Source organism: Pelobates fuscus, chromosome 8, assembly GCF_036172605.1.
Source record: "Pelobates fuscus isolate aPelFus1 chromosome 8, aPelFus1.pri, whole genome shotgun sequence".
In the NCBI taxonomy this organism is placed as follows: domain Eukaryota; kingdom Metazoa; phylum Chordata; class Amphibia; order Anura; family Pelobatidae; genus Pelobates; species Pelobates fuscus.
Genome location: NC_086324.1, coordinates 138,152,523 through 138,168,684, shown reverse-complemented (window position 1 = coordinate 138,168,684; position 16,162 = coordinate 138,152,523). Strand labels below are relative to the sequence as shown.

Below are 16,162 nucleotides of genomic sequence, written 5' to 3'. Positions count from 1 at the left end.
AAAGTGGCATTATCTTATCTTAACCCTGGGACCAAATAGTATAATGCCACTTTTGAACATGAAGGAAAATTGGAGGGGACCTTCTAGTTTACCAAAAAAAAAAAAGCCAAACAAAAACAAAACTGAAAACCACAAAACAAAACTGTACCTGTGCATTTTTTGACTTGATAAGGTTGCGTATTTTCTCTACTAATGTTGTATTCCGATAATCTTTGGCAGATGCATCAGTTAAGACTAGAATAAAAGAGTTAGGTGGAGAATTTTCCAATGCCAGTTCGAGTCCTTGGACTGCCAATTCCGGGCAATCATCACCACCATAAGCATTCAGCTTACTGAAGAAATAGTCAAACTCTGTAGTTGAATTTGTGATCTGAACAGGGCCAACAGCTGTAAAATACAGTAAAACAAATATTTAGAATAACTGAAAATAACAAGTATATATCATTTATATAAAACCTACAAATTCTCCTATCCAGACGACAATTACATGGAGAAATTATGTGAAAATATGTTGCTGAAAGGCAGTGGAATCACTTTTATAAGAATATTTAAACACACACTTGTTCTGTCCTTAATGCGGACTCTCCTTAGATATTCCACTTCTGGGGGACCAGAGAAGAGCGCCTTTAAATATGACTGGGTGACTTTAATCTTCCTGATGTGAACTGGAAAACAAAAATAGCTGCTTGTGCCAGGAGCACACATATTCTAAACTCCCTACTGGGATTGTCTCTAAAACAAGTCGTTGAGGAGCCAACTCGTAAAGCGGCCATACTAGATTTAGTGTTAACAAATGGAGATTTGGTATCCGATATTACTGTAGGTGAAAGTTTAGGATCCAGTGATCATCAGTCAGTGTGGTTTAATATAAGAACAGTGACTGAGTCACACCACACAAAAACAAAAGTTTTAGACTTTAGAAAAACAGACTTTTCTAAAATTAGAATATGTGTAAAGGAGTCATTATCAGACTGGAGCAATTTAAATGGCGTCCAAGAGAAATTGGATTATTTAAAAGTTGCACTACTGAAGGCAACAGAAAATTGCATTAGGCTTGTCAGTAAAAGCACAAAATTCAAGAAACCACTGTGGTACTCCGCAGATGTGGCCAAAATAGTAAAAAACAAAAAGTTAGCATTCAGTAATTATAACAAAAAAACAGAGTGAGGAAGACATAATGATCTATAAGATTAGGCAGAAAGAGGCTAAGCAAGTTATAAGAGCTTCCAAATCACACACAGAAGAGAAAATAGCACAGTCAGTAAAAAAGGGGGACAAAACTTTTTTAGATACATAAATGAGAAAAGAAAAGTAAAACAAAGATTAGTTAGATTAAAAACAAAAGAAGGAAGGTATGTAGAAGAGGATAAAGGTCTAGTTGACTGCCTGAATGAATATTTTTGTTCGGTATTTACAGATGAAAATGAAGGAGAGGGACCTCAGTTAAGAAAAAGGATAAATTAGTTATTTATTACACGTGAGTTTACAGAGGAAGATGTTCTATTTCAACTGTCAAAAGTAAAGACAAATAAGTCAATGGGACCTGATTGAATACACCCAAAGCTATTAAAAGAGCTTAGTGGTGTACTAGCAAAACCATTAACAGATTTATTTAACCAATCATTGATAACAGTAGTCCCAGAAGATTGGAAGTTGGTGAATGTTGTGCCCATTCACAAGAAAGGTAATAGGGAGGAGTCGGGCAACTATAGGTCAGTAAGCCTTACTTCAGTAGTGGGGAAAGTGATGGAAACAATGTTAAAGGATAGGATTGTTGAACATCTAAAAACACATGGATTTCAAGATCAGAGACAACATGGGTTTACTTCAGGGAGATCATGCCAAACTAATCTTATTGATTTTTTTGATTGGGTAACTAAAATTATAGATCAGGGTGGTGCAGTAGACATTGCCTACCTAGATTTCAGTAAGGCTTTTGATACTGTTGCACATATAAGGCTTATCAATAAACTGCAATCTTTAAGTTTGGATTCCAATATTGTTGAATAGGTGAGGCAGTGGCTGAGTGACAGGCAACAGAGGGTTGTAGTCAATGGAGTATATTCAAAGCTTGGGCTTGTCACCAGTGGGGTACCTCAGGGATCTGTACTTGGACCTATTCTCTTTAATATTTTTATTAGTGATATTGCAGAAGGTCTTGATGGTAAGGTATGTCTTTTTGCTGATGATACTAAGATATGTAACAGGGTTGATGTTCCAGGAGGAATAAGCCAAATGGCTAATGATTTAGGTAAACTAGAAAAATGGTCAGAGTTGTGGCAACTGACATTTAATGTGGATAAGTGCAAGATAATGCATCTTGGACGTAAAAACCCAAGGGCAGAGTACAGAATATTTGATAGAGTTCTAACCTCAACATCTGAGGAAAGGGATTTAGGGGTGATTATTTCTGATGACTTAAAGATAGGCAGGCAATGTAACAGAGCAGCAGGAAATGCTAGCAGAATGCTTGGTTGTATAGGGAGAGGTATTAGCAGTAGAAAGAGGGAAGTGCTCATGCCATTGTACAGAACACTGGTGAGACCTCACTTGGAGTATTGTACGCAGTACTGGAGACCGTATCTTCAGAAGGATATTGATACCTTAGAGAGAGTTCAGAGAAGGGCTACTAAACTGGTTCATGGATTGCAGGATAAAACTTACCAGGAAAGGTTAAAGGATCTTAACATGTATAGCTTGGAGGAAAGATGAGACAGGGGGGATATGATAGAAACATTTAAATACATAAAGGGAATCAACACAGTAAAGGAGGAGATTATATTTAAAATAAGAAAAACTACCACAACAAGAGGACATAGTCTTAAATTAGAGGGACAAAGGTTTAAAAATAATACCAGGAAGTATTACTTTACTGAGAGGGTAGTGGATGCATGGAATAGCCTTCCAGCTGAAGTGGTAGAGGTTAACACAGTAAAGGAGTTTAAGCATGCGTGGGATAGGCATAAGGCTATCCTAACTATAAGATAAGGCCAGAGACTAATGAAAGTATTTAGAAAATTGGGCAGACTAGATGGGCCGAATGGTTCTTATCTGCCGTCACATTCTATGTTTCTATGTTTCTATGACTGTGTACTACATTTAACATGATGCCAGGCTAGCATAAAGGTTAAGTATCAATGCAGTAAATGCATTAAAGGGCCACTATAGTGTCAGGAATACAAGCATGTATTCTTAGCACTATAGCGTTACATAACTCTTTAGCTCCCTGGCCCCTCCTCATGGCACCCTCAAAAGGTATTAAACTTACCTTTTCTCCCACACCACACCAGTGTTGCTGTAGCTGGCTCCACCTCCATGTGTAAGATAATTGAGCTTGATAATCTCAGCCAATCCAGTGCTCTCCTATAGGGAAGCATTGGGATGCTACTGTGCATGTGTAGCAAAATGCCACACTGCACCAATCAGCATCTTCTCAAAGACATACATTGAATCAATGCATCTCTATGGGGAACATTCAGCATCTCCATGCAGAGTGTGGAGTCACTGAATGGCAGTGATGCACACTGTGCCACCACTAGTGGCAGACTGAGTAACTGGCACTAGAGGTGTTACTAGGCAGCAATGTAAACAGTGTCTTTTCTCTCATTCTCTCATGGAAAAGCCTCCAGAGATATGCTATAGACACCAGAACCACTGCATTAAGCTGTAGTTTTTCTGGTGACTATAGTGTCCCTTTAAGTAATGCAGGAGACAATTTTCTAAAAAGCATAATTTTAAGACTTACCTTATGAAATGGAAACATTGTTACACATTGTTTTATTTCATATGGATTTAAAAAAATCCTTTTTAGCTGCCCAAATGTATTCCCTCCTTGGTGGTGCCTTTTATTAAACCTTGCTATACCAAGGACAAGTGTCCCAATGTGTAGATTAATGAGGTATGTCAAATATATGTTAAATGTGTATGAGAGTACTTAGACAAAGGAGGAGAGTGGGTTGAGGGGAAAAAGTGTGAAAAAGAGAGAGTGATAGATAGTTAGGAAAAACTATAATATATGATAAGATGTGATATGAAGCATGACATGATATGACATGATCAAAATTCAATACACAACTGACTGTCCTAGATTGATAAGGATAGAAACTCCTGACATTTAATACCTTGCTTGGCTAAGACCACTATCAGGAATACAGACGTGTACCCAACAATACAGCACTTGATGGGACATGGCATTAGTCTTTTCTATATTTTTGCAGCTTGACACATTTGATATTACCGATCATTCATGGTTTACTATTATATCTTCCAGATATGATATGATTGCACATATAAGGATATTTACTTTTAAGTTTCTGCTTTCATAATTGCTTAATAACTCGTCATAATATATTAATAATAAAAAACAATAGGATATCCCATACTTGGGTCATTAAACTGCACCATTGTATATTGCCGTACTCCACATGGAAATTGCGCCACTACACGATTAAGTAGCCAACTGTTTACCAAGTTCAGCTGGTAAAGATCATCAGACATAGATCCTGTCGTGTCCACGAGGTATGTCAGTGAAGATGCCTCTAGGAGAAAAAAAACCGCAGTAGATAATATTTCACATCTTGCAGTCATTCAATTTTTCACAAAATAAGTAGTAGTTACATATCTGTTTTATTCAGCAAGCAGTGATTGGTAGGAGAAATAACCCTTTCAGTTTGTATCTTATTGATACTGTGTGTGAACATGCACATAGTACATATGTATGTCTGTCCATGAGCTTAATATGAAGTATTGCACTGAAATGCAAATAACACGTGCATGGAAAATGTAACCTGTCATCTGTTTAAAGTATCACATTTAAAAAACCCACTGCTCAAAAGCTCTTGAGTGGCACTAAAAACTTTTCTCCAGAGTATAAATAAAAAATGTAATCTATTGTCAATGGTAAAAGTTTTAACGGAGCTCCCTGTACCCCTGGCTGGGGTACCTTCACCAAGGACCGCTTCCTAGCTGGAACAGGGGACAAACCAAAGCATTTCTGCCCACAGTCACCATGACTTGATTGGGGTCCTGGAATCCCTCCCTCCTGGAGCCGAATGGGGAACTAGCTCTATCAACCCCCAGGCACGTGATGACACTCAGTCCTGGGAGCTCTAGTCCTTACAAGGACTTTCCCCGTTGAATCCTCCACACTGGAACAGTAATTAGCCCTTTCCCCTCCCAGTAACCAGACGACACATAGTTCTGGGAGTAAAAGCTGGAATACCTTTATTGGCAGCCACAACTGGCCTTACATGTAGGTCCCCATGCAAGGGGCACTTCCCACTGGACCTGAGAGTAGCAAACAGTAAAAACATACACACAATTACATTGGCTCTCAGGTCCAGGACATTCCCATACAAAACAAGATAATCCCTCCCCTGTGCCTGGGTGATAATTGAGTCAGGAACTGTACAAAAGTTAATTATTTCCAGGCACAAAAAACATATTTCACAAACTCCCCAAAAGTACATTAAAAATACATAAAACTCCCTAAAAGTTACATCTTCTGGTAGCCCCTATCTGGGTGACCAACATATCCAAAAATCACCCATATCGGTTCAGGGGTTCAGGATTTTCCTGGAAGTCATAATTTGACCGACCGCACGCATGAGCCTATGCCCAAAACAGTTGGGATCTAGTCGGTCTAGTTCGGTAGTTTAAAAACCGAACAAACTACCAAACAGAATCCATTGACATACTATGGAGCTTGTTCCCTTCATCCAGACGAACGATCCCACCGAACAGTGTTCTTCTAAGGGACTTAAAAATCGAACCCAGGCGATCATGGAAGTCAAGCGGTGTTAGGGAGTTTCAGTGTCCGATTTTAGTTCCATTAACTCGACGACCAAACACCGCTGCCTATGTTCGTGCGACCAAGATGGCCGACCTCGTGGTCGTTCATACGAATTGTTACCAGATGAACAATTAAAACACTAAGGTGAGAACTGTTCTAAGGTGTTAATAGGGGTTAACAAGCTCCCGTGGTCCCGTGGTCTTTTACAGGTTTCCCTGCAGGGCCCATAGTCTGTGGGCAGGAGACTCCTCCAGGAGCTTGTGGCAAGCAGACTCCTCCAGGAGCTTGTGGCAAACTCACAAGGACAGGGGAGTTTTTCACATATCTTCCCCTTCCCAGGGGCGACTATCCAAACCCCAGACCTCCAATCAGTCTGGGTCTGTGATAGTCTGGTGGCTTTTCCCAAAAGGCATAGTTGTCCAGAAGGCCTCCTGTCACACGTGCCTATTTATGCATCCAGGGTCCTGTGGGGAAATGACCTGGCTACACTTCTCCATGGTTAGACCAAGTTGTTGCTGGGGTTGGAGGGCGCAATCCCCCGCTCTAGGGGGTAACTCCTGCTACTTGGGAGAGGGACCGGTTGTCCCTTCTCCCTTTAACCCATACTGGCGCTGGGGAGGGACACTCTCATCTCCCTGGACCTCACTTATGAAGCCATCTGTGCTTGATGGACAGAGGCCAGCTGGCCTCTGCCCTGATGCCTGCTCTTCCGCTTGGGTTGGCTGCTGCTGCTGGAGAGGGAGACTAGTTGTCTCTTCTCCCAATAACACACTCTGCTGCTGGGGAGGAAGGACGACACACTTCTCTCCCTGTAACTCTGCCTGCCACTTGGGAGAGGGACCAATTGTCCCTACTCCCTGTAGCTCCGGCTGTGGTTGGGGACCTGGGCAGGCTGCCCAGCATCCATGTAGGGCTGGGGCAGAGACCTGGGTCCTATCTGCCCCGGCCAATTAGAGGTCCTCCCAGAACCAGTGTAGGAGGTCCCTGGTTGACCAACACAGCAGAGGGGAACCGACCGTCTCCAGCTGGGACCGGGGAGAGGGACCGGTTGTCTCTTCCCCCATAGCGTACACTGATGTTGGGGATCTGGGCAGGCTTCCCAGCATCCCTGTAGGCCGGTGGAGTGACCTTGGTCCCATCTCCACGTGCCAACTGAATGTCTTCCCAGGACCAGTCTATAAGGTCCCCTGTTTCTGGAGCTGGTAGTGAAACAGGGAGTGCAGCAGCCAGGTCTCCCCACCTGGAGTGTGGCAGGTCTGGGTCGCCACCCAGCTTCCCTGCTCTGCATCAATGTCCTGTGGCTGAACCAAGTCTAATAGTTCTACATAGTCTATTTCCAGTTCCCGCTCCATGGCAACTAGACGGATCAGGTCTTGTTCCAGCCCAATTAGATAGCCCAGAACCGTGACTCTGCCGGACTGCTGAAGTCGTTGTCCTCCTCAAAGGCCTTCCACAACAGGCTAGGGCTACTGTAGTTCTCCCCCTCCGGCTGAATGCCCTCTGCCAATCAAAGGTTGCCTCTTTTTACAGAGGAGTGTGTATAACAAAAGTGCTCAAAAGAGTCAAAAAGTGATTTACAGGCAGCTCAATACACTAGTGTGGAAATATCCTCTATTCCACTGAATAAATTTAGTAGATATTGGTGCAGTGTAAGTGACAAGGACCTACCCCTATAAGTGGAGCGCTCAAACACAGATAAATCTTACCAAAACGTAGTCTCATTCAATGGTAAAATATGGGGTACATGTCAAAGTAAAATACAGAAAATACAATATAGTGTAGATGGTACTAAAAATGGCTTCACAGTGATTATAATGATATCGTGCTGAATATTACACTCACATTTCAAGGAGCCTGTATATAGAAAACACTGGCTCCGTAAGGCTTGTGTGCTGTTATGGTAGCACCACCCTCCTACTTCGGCTTGAAGAATTTCTCGGGAACACGAAAAAAAAAGAGAAGAAAGCAGGCCAATGTGTAGACTTATGGTGATAAATTACACAGATATGTGTTCAATAAATGGGGTGCTCACCTGGTCCTGAGCCTACGAATCCCGGCTCTAGGTGTGTAGGTTTTGTGCCAATTTGAATGGGGATGGCACTTCCCCTGTGAGGATTCCTTGGAGGCTCCAAAAAGGACTTGGATGAGGTTTTGAATGAAAATTGTGAATTTATTAGTTTAAAATAAACATAAAAACAAAGATGATAAAAGTCCTCAAATAAAAGTCCTTTAAAATGGCCAATACGCGTTTCACTCTTAAATAGAGCTTCAGTGCTACCATAACAGCACACAAGCCTTTATACGGAGCCAGTGTTTTCTATATACAGGCTCCTTGAAATGTGAGTGTAATATTCAGCACGATATCATTATAATCACTGTGAAGCCATTTTTTAGTACCATCTACACTATATTGTATTTTCTGTATTTTACTTTGACATGTACCCCATATTTTACCATTGAATGCCCTCTGCCATCCAAGTCTCTCGCTGGAAGGTGCACCACCATTTCACCCGGTATTAGTCGTCCAGGATCAGTTCCCTCTCTACTAGGGACTCAAGGTGCCTTACCTGCTCCGTCATGGATTGGTCCCCCAGAAGCGCCATCCGCCAGGCCACTTGTTCCTGCAAGCGGTGCGCTATACCAGGAAGGCTCTCCTTCCGCTGAAACTGAGCTTCCTCCTGGGCATCGTACCATATTTCTTTTCGGGCTACATCTCTCCATTTCAGGTCACTCTCCTCCTTTAATGTGAGCGCTGCCCAGGGGCTTACCCATCCCATTCTCCCAAGCTCCTCCACAATCCTTCCTCTGAAGTAGTTCTGGTTTTCCCAAGGCTAAGAAGCCATCCCACCACTGCCACCAATATAAAGGAGCTCCCTGTACACCTGACTGGGGTATCTCCTCCAAGGACCGCTTCGAAGCTGGAAGAGGGGACAAACTGCAGCACTTCTGAGCACAGTCGCCGTGGCTTGACTGGGGTCCTGCTACCACACCCTCCTGGAGCCGAATGGGGAACTCGCTCTATCCACCCCCAGGTACTGGATGCCACTTGGTTGTTCGGTTCCTGAACGGTACAGGGAAATCACATGAACCAAGCCATTTAAACAGTTTTTTACAGGTTCCTCTACAGTGCCCATAGTCTCTGGGCAGGAGGCTGGCAAGCCGGCTCCTCCAGGAGTTTGTCACAAAAGTATAGATGTCTGTCTTTTTAATCTGTTGTGGGAAGGTTAACATGAACATTTTCATTATAATATTATAACATTTGTCTCTGAAAATACGACAAGCTCCTTTACCATCTGTCTTACTGATGTCCTTTTCTTCATAAACTCTTGTTTTAACATCTAAAAAACCTGGAGTATGGTATTATCTTTTCTTTGTCGAACTTGTATGCTTTTTACTCAACTTTATTAAAGCTAATCTGGATAACACAAGTTGTTTTCTATATGTTCTTTAGCTTTTATTGTTTGGCAACATTCATGCTTTAGCAATTAAAGTTCAAATGGTAAAAATAGTCATACAAATACAGCTTTAAGAGAAAACTATTTGTTCTATTATATAGAATAAATGTCAGTAATTATAGTTTTGCAATTTTCCCTCACCCTTAATTGACGGAAGTCTGGTGAAACATTTGGCATTTCTGTTCCTTGAGACATTTGTGAAAATGCTCAGTCTGCTCCAAGAACTGATTTCTAAAGTCATCAATCACTTTGCATTGGGGTATGAAAGCCTGGTGCCTTAGAAAAAATAAGTTAAACTGCTAATTTCACTTTTATTTTATGGGCCCAATTTTATTTTATGGGCTGTCCAATCAGACTTCACAATGCAGCACAATGAGAAGTCTTTGCAAGGCAGGTGCTCTGGAAATTGCCTGCCTCTTGTGTTAAGCTCCACTGAGCTAACCAAACCAGGAAGTAACAGGACAGGTTGTCTGTTTGACAGCCAGGGGGTGTAACAAAGTTAATTTATAAAGGTTCAAAATTATATTTAAATCTGCACTTTTTGTAAAATGAATAAAAGAGAACACGTTCTTCACAAACTAAATACTTCAGCAAGCTAATGTGCTTTAGTGGCCTGAAATGTCCCTTTAAGAGAATCTAGCTCTTAGTGTCTTCCTTTTTTTGCATGCGCCAATCATGCAAAAAAGATATGGCAGAATTTCATGAATACTAAAAATTTACATCAAATTGCTACAAAATATGCTTGCAGGCAGTTGGACAGTCTTAGAAGCTGCATATAGATATGATGCTATCAAATGTGGTCATTTTGACAATTGTTACCCCAAAGGTTAATACCAAAGGGTTTGCTAAAGTATACATGTGTATGTTGGGGTTACTAAAGTTTTCAAGCTGTAATTATAGGTTAGAAGGGATTGTGCTATTAGACCCTAAAGTCTTCAATCACTGGGAGTCCCAGAGGATGTAACTCCAAAGGAGTGGATTAATCTCATAACATCAATCAATAGATTTGTACGTGATGGAAAACCACTTTGTCCAAAAATGTGAAGAAAAAAAATTGGGGGAAGGCGTAATTTTGTGCACATGGTGGTTCAGCTCGTCAGTATATTCACAAATCCAGTGAGAATTGACCAACAGAAGAGAATAAGTAGGGTCAATTATAAATAAATAAATAAAAAATAATAATTATTTATATGTATATATATATATATATATATAAAAAAAAATAAAAAATAAACGACATTCTACAGACGTCCCAAAAAATGTTCTGTTTTCAGGGGAAAATGGTTCAACCGAGGAAAATATTGTCGCCATACACAAGACTATTTTCTTAAATGCATATATATGTGTATTTTTGTTTGGAAATGTGTAATGGTGTGCATTTATGCCTGTGTGGAAATGTATGTGTCTTTGTTAATATTATCTTTATGGATGGTTATGAGCACATGTGGGAAGGAATGACTGGAGACCGGAGTTTGACACTATCACATACAGGGCCGCCATCAGGGGGTGACAACCATAACGGTTGTCACGGGCCCGGCGACCCTGGGGGGCCCGGCCGCCCGGGCCCCACGTGTAGCGCATGCTGATGGGGCCCATCGGGTGGCCCACTCACTTAGGGCCACCCGATGGGCCCTGTATCTTCAGGGGCCCGGTCAGCGCTGCGGCCGTGCAATTGCGCGACCGGGCCCCTTTAAAAAAAATCCCAACCGCAAAGTACTGCTGGGAGGAAATGCCCGTCACTTCCTCCCAGCTCGCTCCCCTCCCCTCAGCGCCGCGCGGGAGGGAGGAAAGAAAAGCGCCGCTGGAGCCACGCCGACTCCCATCAGCCACAGCCTTCCACCTGCAAAAAAGGTAAGAAAAATTAGTGTATTTGTGTATGTATGTCTGTGTGTATGTCAGAATGTATGTTAGAATGTCTGTATGTATGTTAGAATGTTAGAATGTCTGTATGTATGTTAAAATGTCTGTATGTATGTTAGAATGTCTGTGTGTATGTTAGAATGTCTGTATGTATGTTAGAATGTCTGTGTGTATGTTAGAATGTCTGTATGTATGTTAGAATGTCTGTGTGTATGTTAGAATGTCTGTGTGTATGTTAGAATGTCTGTATGTATGTTAGAATGTCTGTGTGTATGTTAGAATGTCTGTGTGTATGTTAGAATGTCTGTCTGTATGTTAGAATGTCTGTATGTTAGAATGTCTGTGTGTATGTTAGAATGTCTGTATGTATGTTAGAATGTCTGTATGTATGTTAGAATGTCTGTGTGTATGTTGGAATGTCTGTATGTATGTTAGAATGTCTGTGTGTATGTTAGAATGTCTGTATGTATGTTAGAATGTCTGTGTGTATGTTAGAATGTCTGTGTGTATGTTAGAATGTCTGTCTGTATGTTAGAATGTCTGTATGTTAGAATGTCTGTGTGTATGTTAGAATGTCTGTGTGTATGTTAGAATGTCTGTATGTATGTTAGAATGTCTGTATGTATGTTAGAATGTATGTATGTCAGTATGTATATTAGAATGTCTGTGTGTATGTTAGAATGTCTGTATGTATGTTAGAATGTCTGTATGTATGTTAGAATGTCTGTGTGTATGTTAGAATGTCTGTATGTATGTTAGAATGTCTGTATGTATGTTAGAATGTCTGTGTGTATGTTAGAATGTCTGTATGTATGTTAGAATGTCTGTATGTATGTTAGAATGTCTGTATGTTAGAATGTCTGTGTGTATGTTAGAATGTCTGTATGTATGTTAGAATGTCTGTATGTATGTTAGAATGTCTGTGTGTATGTTAGAATGTCTGTATGTATGTTAGAATGTATGTATGTCAGTATGTATGTTAGAATGTCTGTGTGTATGTTAGAATGTCTGTATGTATGTTAGAATGTATGTATGTCAGTATGTATGTTAGAATGTCTGTATGTATGTTAGAATGTATGTATGTCAGTATGTATGTTAGAATGTCTGTGTGTATGTTAGAATGTATGTATGTATGTTAGAATGTATGTATGTCAGTTTGTATGTTAGAATGTCTGTGTGTATGTTAGAATGTCTGTATGTATGTTAGAATGTCTGTGTGTATGTTAGTATGTCTGTATGTATGTCAGTATGTCTGTCAGAATGTCTGTACGTATGTCAGTATGTCTGTGTGTATGTTAGTATGTCTGTATGTATGTCAGTATGTCTGTGTGTATGTTAGAATGTCTGTGTGTATTTCAGAATGTCTGTGACTGTCTGTGTATGCCAGTATGTCAGTATGTCTGTATGTATGTATATATGTATGTATGTATGTATGCCAGTATGAATTAATGTATGTCTGTGTGTATGTATGTAATGTCGGTGTATGTATGTGTAAGTCCTCATGTACTGTGGGCGGGATTGGAGGCGGGCCCCAGGGGGCCCAGACCCTGAGCTGAGTTAGGGGCCCCAAAAGTTCTGGTGGCGGCCCTGATCACATATAGAAGGCTTATCAATAAACTGCAATCTTTAAGAAAGGTTATTTGGTGCTGAAGCTTTGACATACCTCTTTTCTTGCAGTTCTGAAACTCAGGTGTCGGCGTGCTATAATATTGAGTGCTATAAAAACCTACAGTAAAAAAACAAACATATTACACAATACATATTGTTATTTTGATGTTTATTTACTAAGTAATAATGGCACAACTTTCAAAATATTCATTAGAAACTTTATTCAAATTAATGGAAAATACATGATAAGTAGGATAATATAATGCTTCTTTTTTAAGTTTCTACTGGAAAATGTACACTCAAGGGTAGGGGGTGAGCCAAGATTTTTTTTAGTGCCCCCTTTGAGAGTGGTTTAATTAACCACCCCCCTGTATAAATGTGTTGGTATGTCTCTGTATGCCGTCATGTGTGTCACTTAGTCCCTCTAACCTAGGTGTAACTAGAAACCACAGTGCCCCGGTCTGAAAATTGTCCTGGCATCAGTGGCTGCCTCAGACTCAAGGGTGTCAGAGCTTCCACTCTGACCCCTTCTCAGCGCTCTCTCATGCATTGTATAGTTTAAAATAAATAAATAAATAAATATATATATATATATATATATATATATATACAGTGAGGGAAAAAGTATTTGATCCCCTCCTGATTTTGAACGTTTGTCCACTGACATGAAATGATCAGTCTATCATTTTAATGGTAGGTTTATTTTAACAGTAGGAGACAGAATAACAAAAAAACAAATCCAGAAAAACGCTTGTCAAAAGGTTATAAATTGATCTGCATGTCAATGAGTGAAATAAATATGTGATTCCCTGTCAATCAGCAAGATCTCTAGCTCCCAGGTGTCTTTTATACAGGTAACGAGCTGAGATTAGGAACACTCTCTTAAAGGGAAAGCTCCTAATCTCAGCACATTACCTGTATAAAAGACACCTGTCCACAGAAGCAATCAATCAGATTCCAAACTCTCCACGAGGGCCAAGGACAAAGAGCTATCTAAGAATGTCAGGGACAAGATTGTAGACCTACACAAGGCTGGAATGGGCTACAAGAGCATCGCTAAGCAGCTTGGTGAGAAGGTGACAACAGTTGGTGCGATTATTCTCAAATGGAAGAAACACAAAATAACTGTCAGTCTCCCTCGGTCTGGTGTTCCATGCAAGATCTCACCTTGTGGAGTTTCAATGATCTTGAGAACATTGAGGAATCAGCCCAGAACTACACGGGAGGATCTTGTTAATGATCTCATGGCAGCTGGGACCATAGTCACCAAGAAAACAATTGGTAACACACTACGCCGTGAAGGACTGAAATCCTGCAGCACCCGCAAGCACATGTATAGGCCTGTCTGAAGTTTGCCAATGAACATCTGAATGATTCAGAGGAGAACTGGGTGAAAGTGTTGTGGTCAGATGAGACCAAATTCGAGTTCTTTGGCATCAACTGAACTCGCCGTGTTTGGAGGAGGAGGAATGCTGCCTATGACCTCAAGAACACCATCCCCACCCTCAAACATGGAGGTGGAAACATTATGCTTTGGGAGTGTTTTTCTGCTAAGGGGAAAACTGCACTGCATCAAAGGGACGATGGACGGGGCCATGTACCATCAAATCTTGGGTGAGAACCTCGTTCCCTCAGCCAGGGCATTGAAAATGGGTCGTGGATGGGTATTCCAGCATGACAATGACCCAAAACACACAGCCAAGGACACAAAGGAGTGGCTCACGAAGAAGCACATTAAGGCCCTGGAGTGGCCTAGCCAGTCTCCAGACCTTAATCCCATAGAAAATTTGTGTAGGGAGCTGAAGGTTCGAGTTTCCAAATGTCAGCCTCGAAACCTTAATGACTTGGAGAGGATCTGCAAAGAGGAATGGGACAAAATCCCTCCTGAGATGTGTACAAATCTGGTGGCCAACTACAAGAAACGTCTGACCTCTCTCTGTGATTGCCAACAAAGGTTTTGCCACCAAGTACTAAGTCGAGGGGGTCAAATACTTATTTCACTCATTGACAAGCAGATCAATTTATAACTTGTTTGACATGCGTTTTTCTGGATTTTTTTTTGTTATGTCTCTCACTGTTAAAATACACCTACCATTAAAATTATAGACTGATCATTTCTTTGTCAGTGGACAAACGTTAAAAATCAGCAGGGGATCAAATATTTGTTTGTATATCTCCATTATCTTCCCTTGAAAACAAGTGTATAACCATTACAATAGGGATGAGTGACACTAATGGAGTTATTAATTACAATAATTGATTGTTTAAAATTGGCAAGGAAATAGCTAATTTTAGGTCAAGATAGAAAGAACATTATCAAGCGTAATTATTTTTCCATTAATTCAATGCATGTCTATCTGGAGCGTTCAGCGACTCCATGCAGAGCGTAGAAATGCTGAACGGCAGTACTGCACACTGTCCCTATTGCCCTTAGTCCTGCAATGTAAAAAATTACAGTTTTGGTGATTATAGTGTCCTTTAAAGTCACTGTATTTATGCAGTCACATCTCCCCTGGATGTAACTCGCAAAGCCTCCATTTTACCAGAAAAAAAAGTTTCATTTTCAACCATACAGCTTAGTGCATTTACTTTAGTAGTTCTTATCAAACACAGTAGGCTGCTGCAGGCTCAACCAGGCAATTTTTAGGAGATTACGCTAACTTTCTGGCTGTTCTGTTTAGAATGTCCCCTTTAACAAGGTAAATTATTAATCTAAAATATGTAAATTAATAATCTTTCATATCCTTGTACTTACTCCTGTACGGGAGATCAGCGAAAACCATGGAAATAGTAAGGAACGTCAAAACTAAATACGAGAACATCTTGTAAAGTGATTCACTTCAACAGGAACAACCTTGTAAAAAAATAAAATAAAATACTCAGCAAGACAATATTTCATTAAATGGTCTATACAACATACAGCATTTTTAGAGAAATCTTTGTGTTTCATTTTCTTTTTTTTTTGGATTAAGAAATTACTATTAGTCAGCAATACTGCTACCGTATGTTGGTATCTGTAAATGTTAAATGTGTCAATAGCTTTGCTATGATGAGCAATATGAGGGTTATTTACTGAAGTGAATTTCAAATTGAAGACCAGAGTAGCCAAACTGAAAGCATAACTTTCCGCTATTTTTCTGCTTATAATTATTATTATTATTTTATATTATTAAAATGCTAGTTGAAAAGTAAAGATAATCCTAAAGAAAAAAAAGAGTCTGATACTGCTATCAGATATAGATTACTGATCTCATTACTCAATAGATATCTCAGAGCCCCTGACTCGCGCGTTTCACCAACAGGCTCATTTTCAGCTAGCATTTTAATATTATAGGAGGAAGGGAGTTTCTCAACCTGATTTAGTTACTGGAATTTTTCGAGGTGCTCTTGAAGGCACAGGTAGGGTTTATATTACAATGGTAGCATTTCAGAGGTATTATATCTCTAT

At 40.4% G+C, this 16,162-nt stretch overlaps 1 protein-coding gene across 1 annotated transcript in view; it reads right to left on the bottom strand.

Moving 5' to 3' along the window:
• LOC134571306 (uromodulin-like) overlaps nucleotides 1-15,561 on the bottom strand; it is a 74,773-nt gene extending 59,212 nt beyond the window's left edge. Inside the window, exons 1-4 of the mRNA XM_063429482.1 lie at nucleotides 15,470-15,561; nucleotides 12,770-12,832; nucleotides 4,383-4,538; nucleotides 149-387 (exon numbers count right to left, since the gene is read on the bottom strand). Coding sequence (XP_063285552.1) covers nucleotides 149-387; nucleotides 4,383-4,538; nucleotides 12,770-12,832; nucleotides 15,470-15,536 — 525 coding nt within the window. The 5' untranslated portion in view covers nucleotides 15,537-15,561. The remainder of the gene's footprint in view (nucleotides 1-148; nucleotides 388-4,382; nucleotides 4,539-12,769; nucleotides 12,833-15,469) is intronic.
• Between the last annotated feature and the right edge of the window lie 601 nt (nucleotides 15,562-16,162).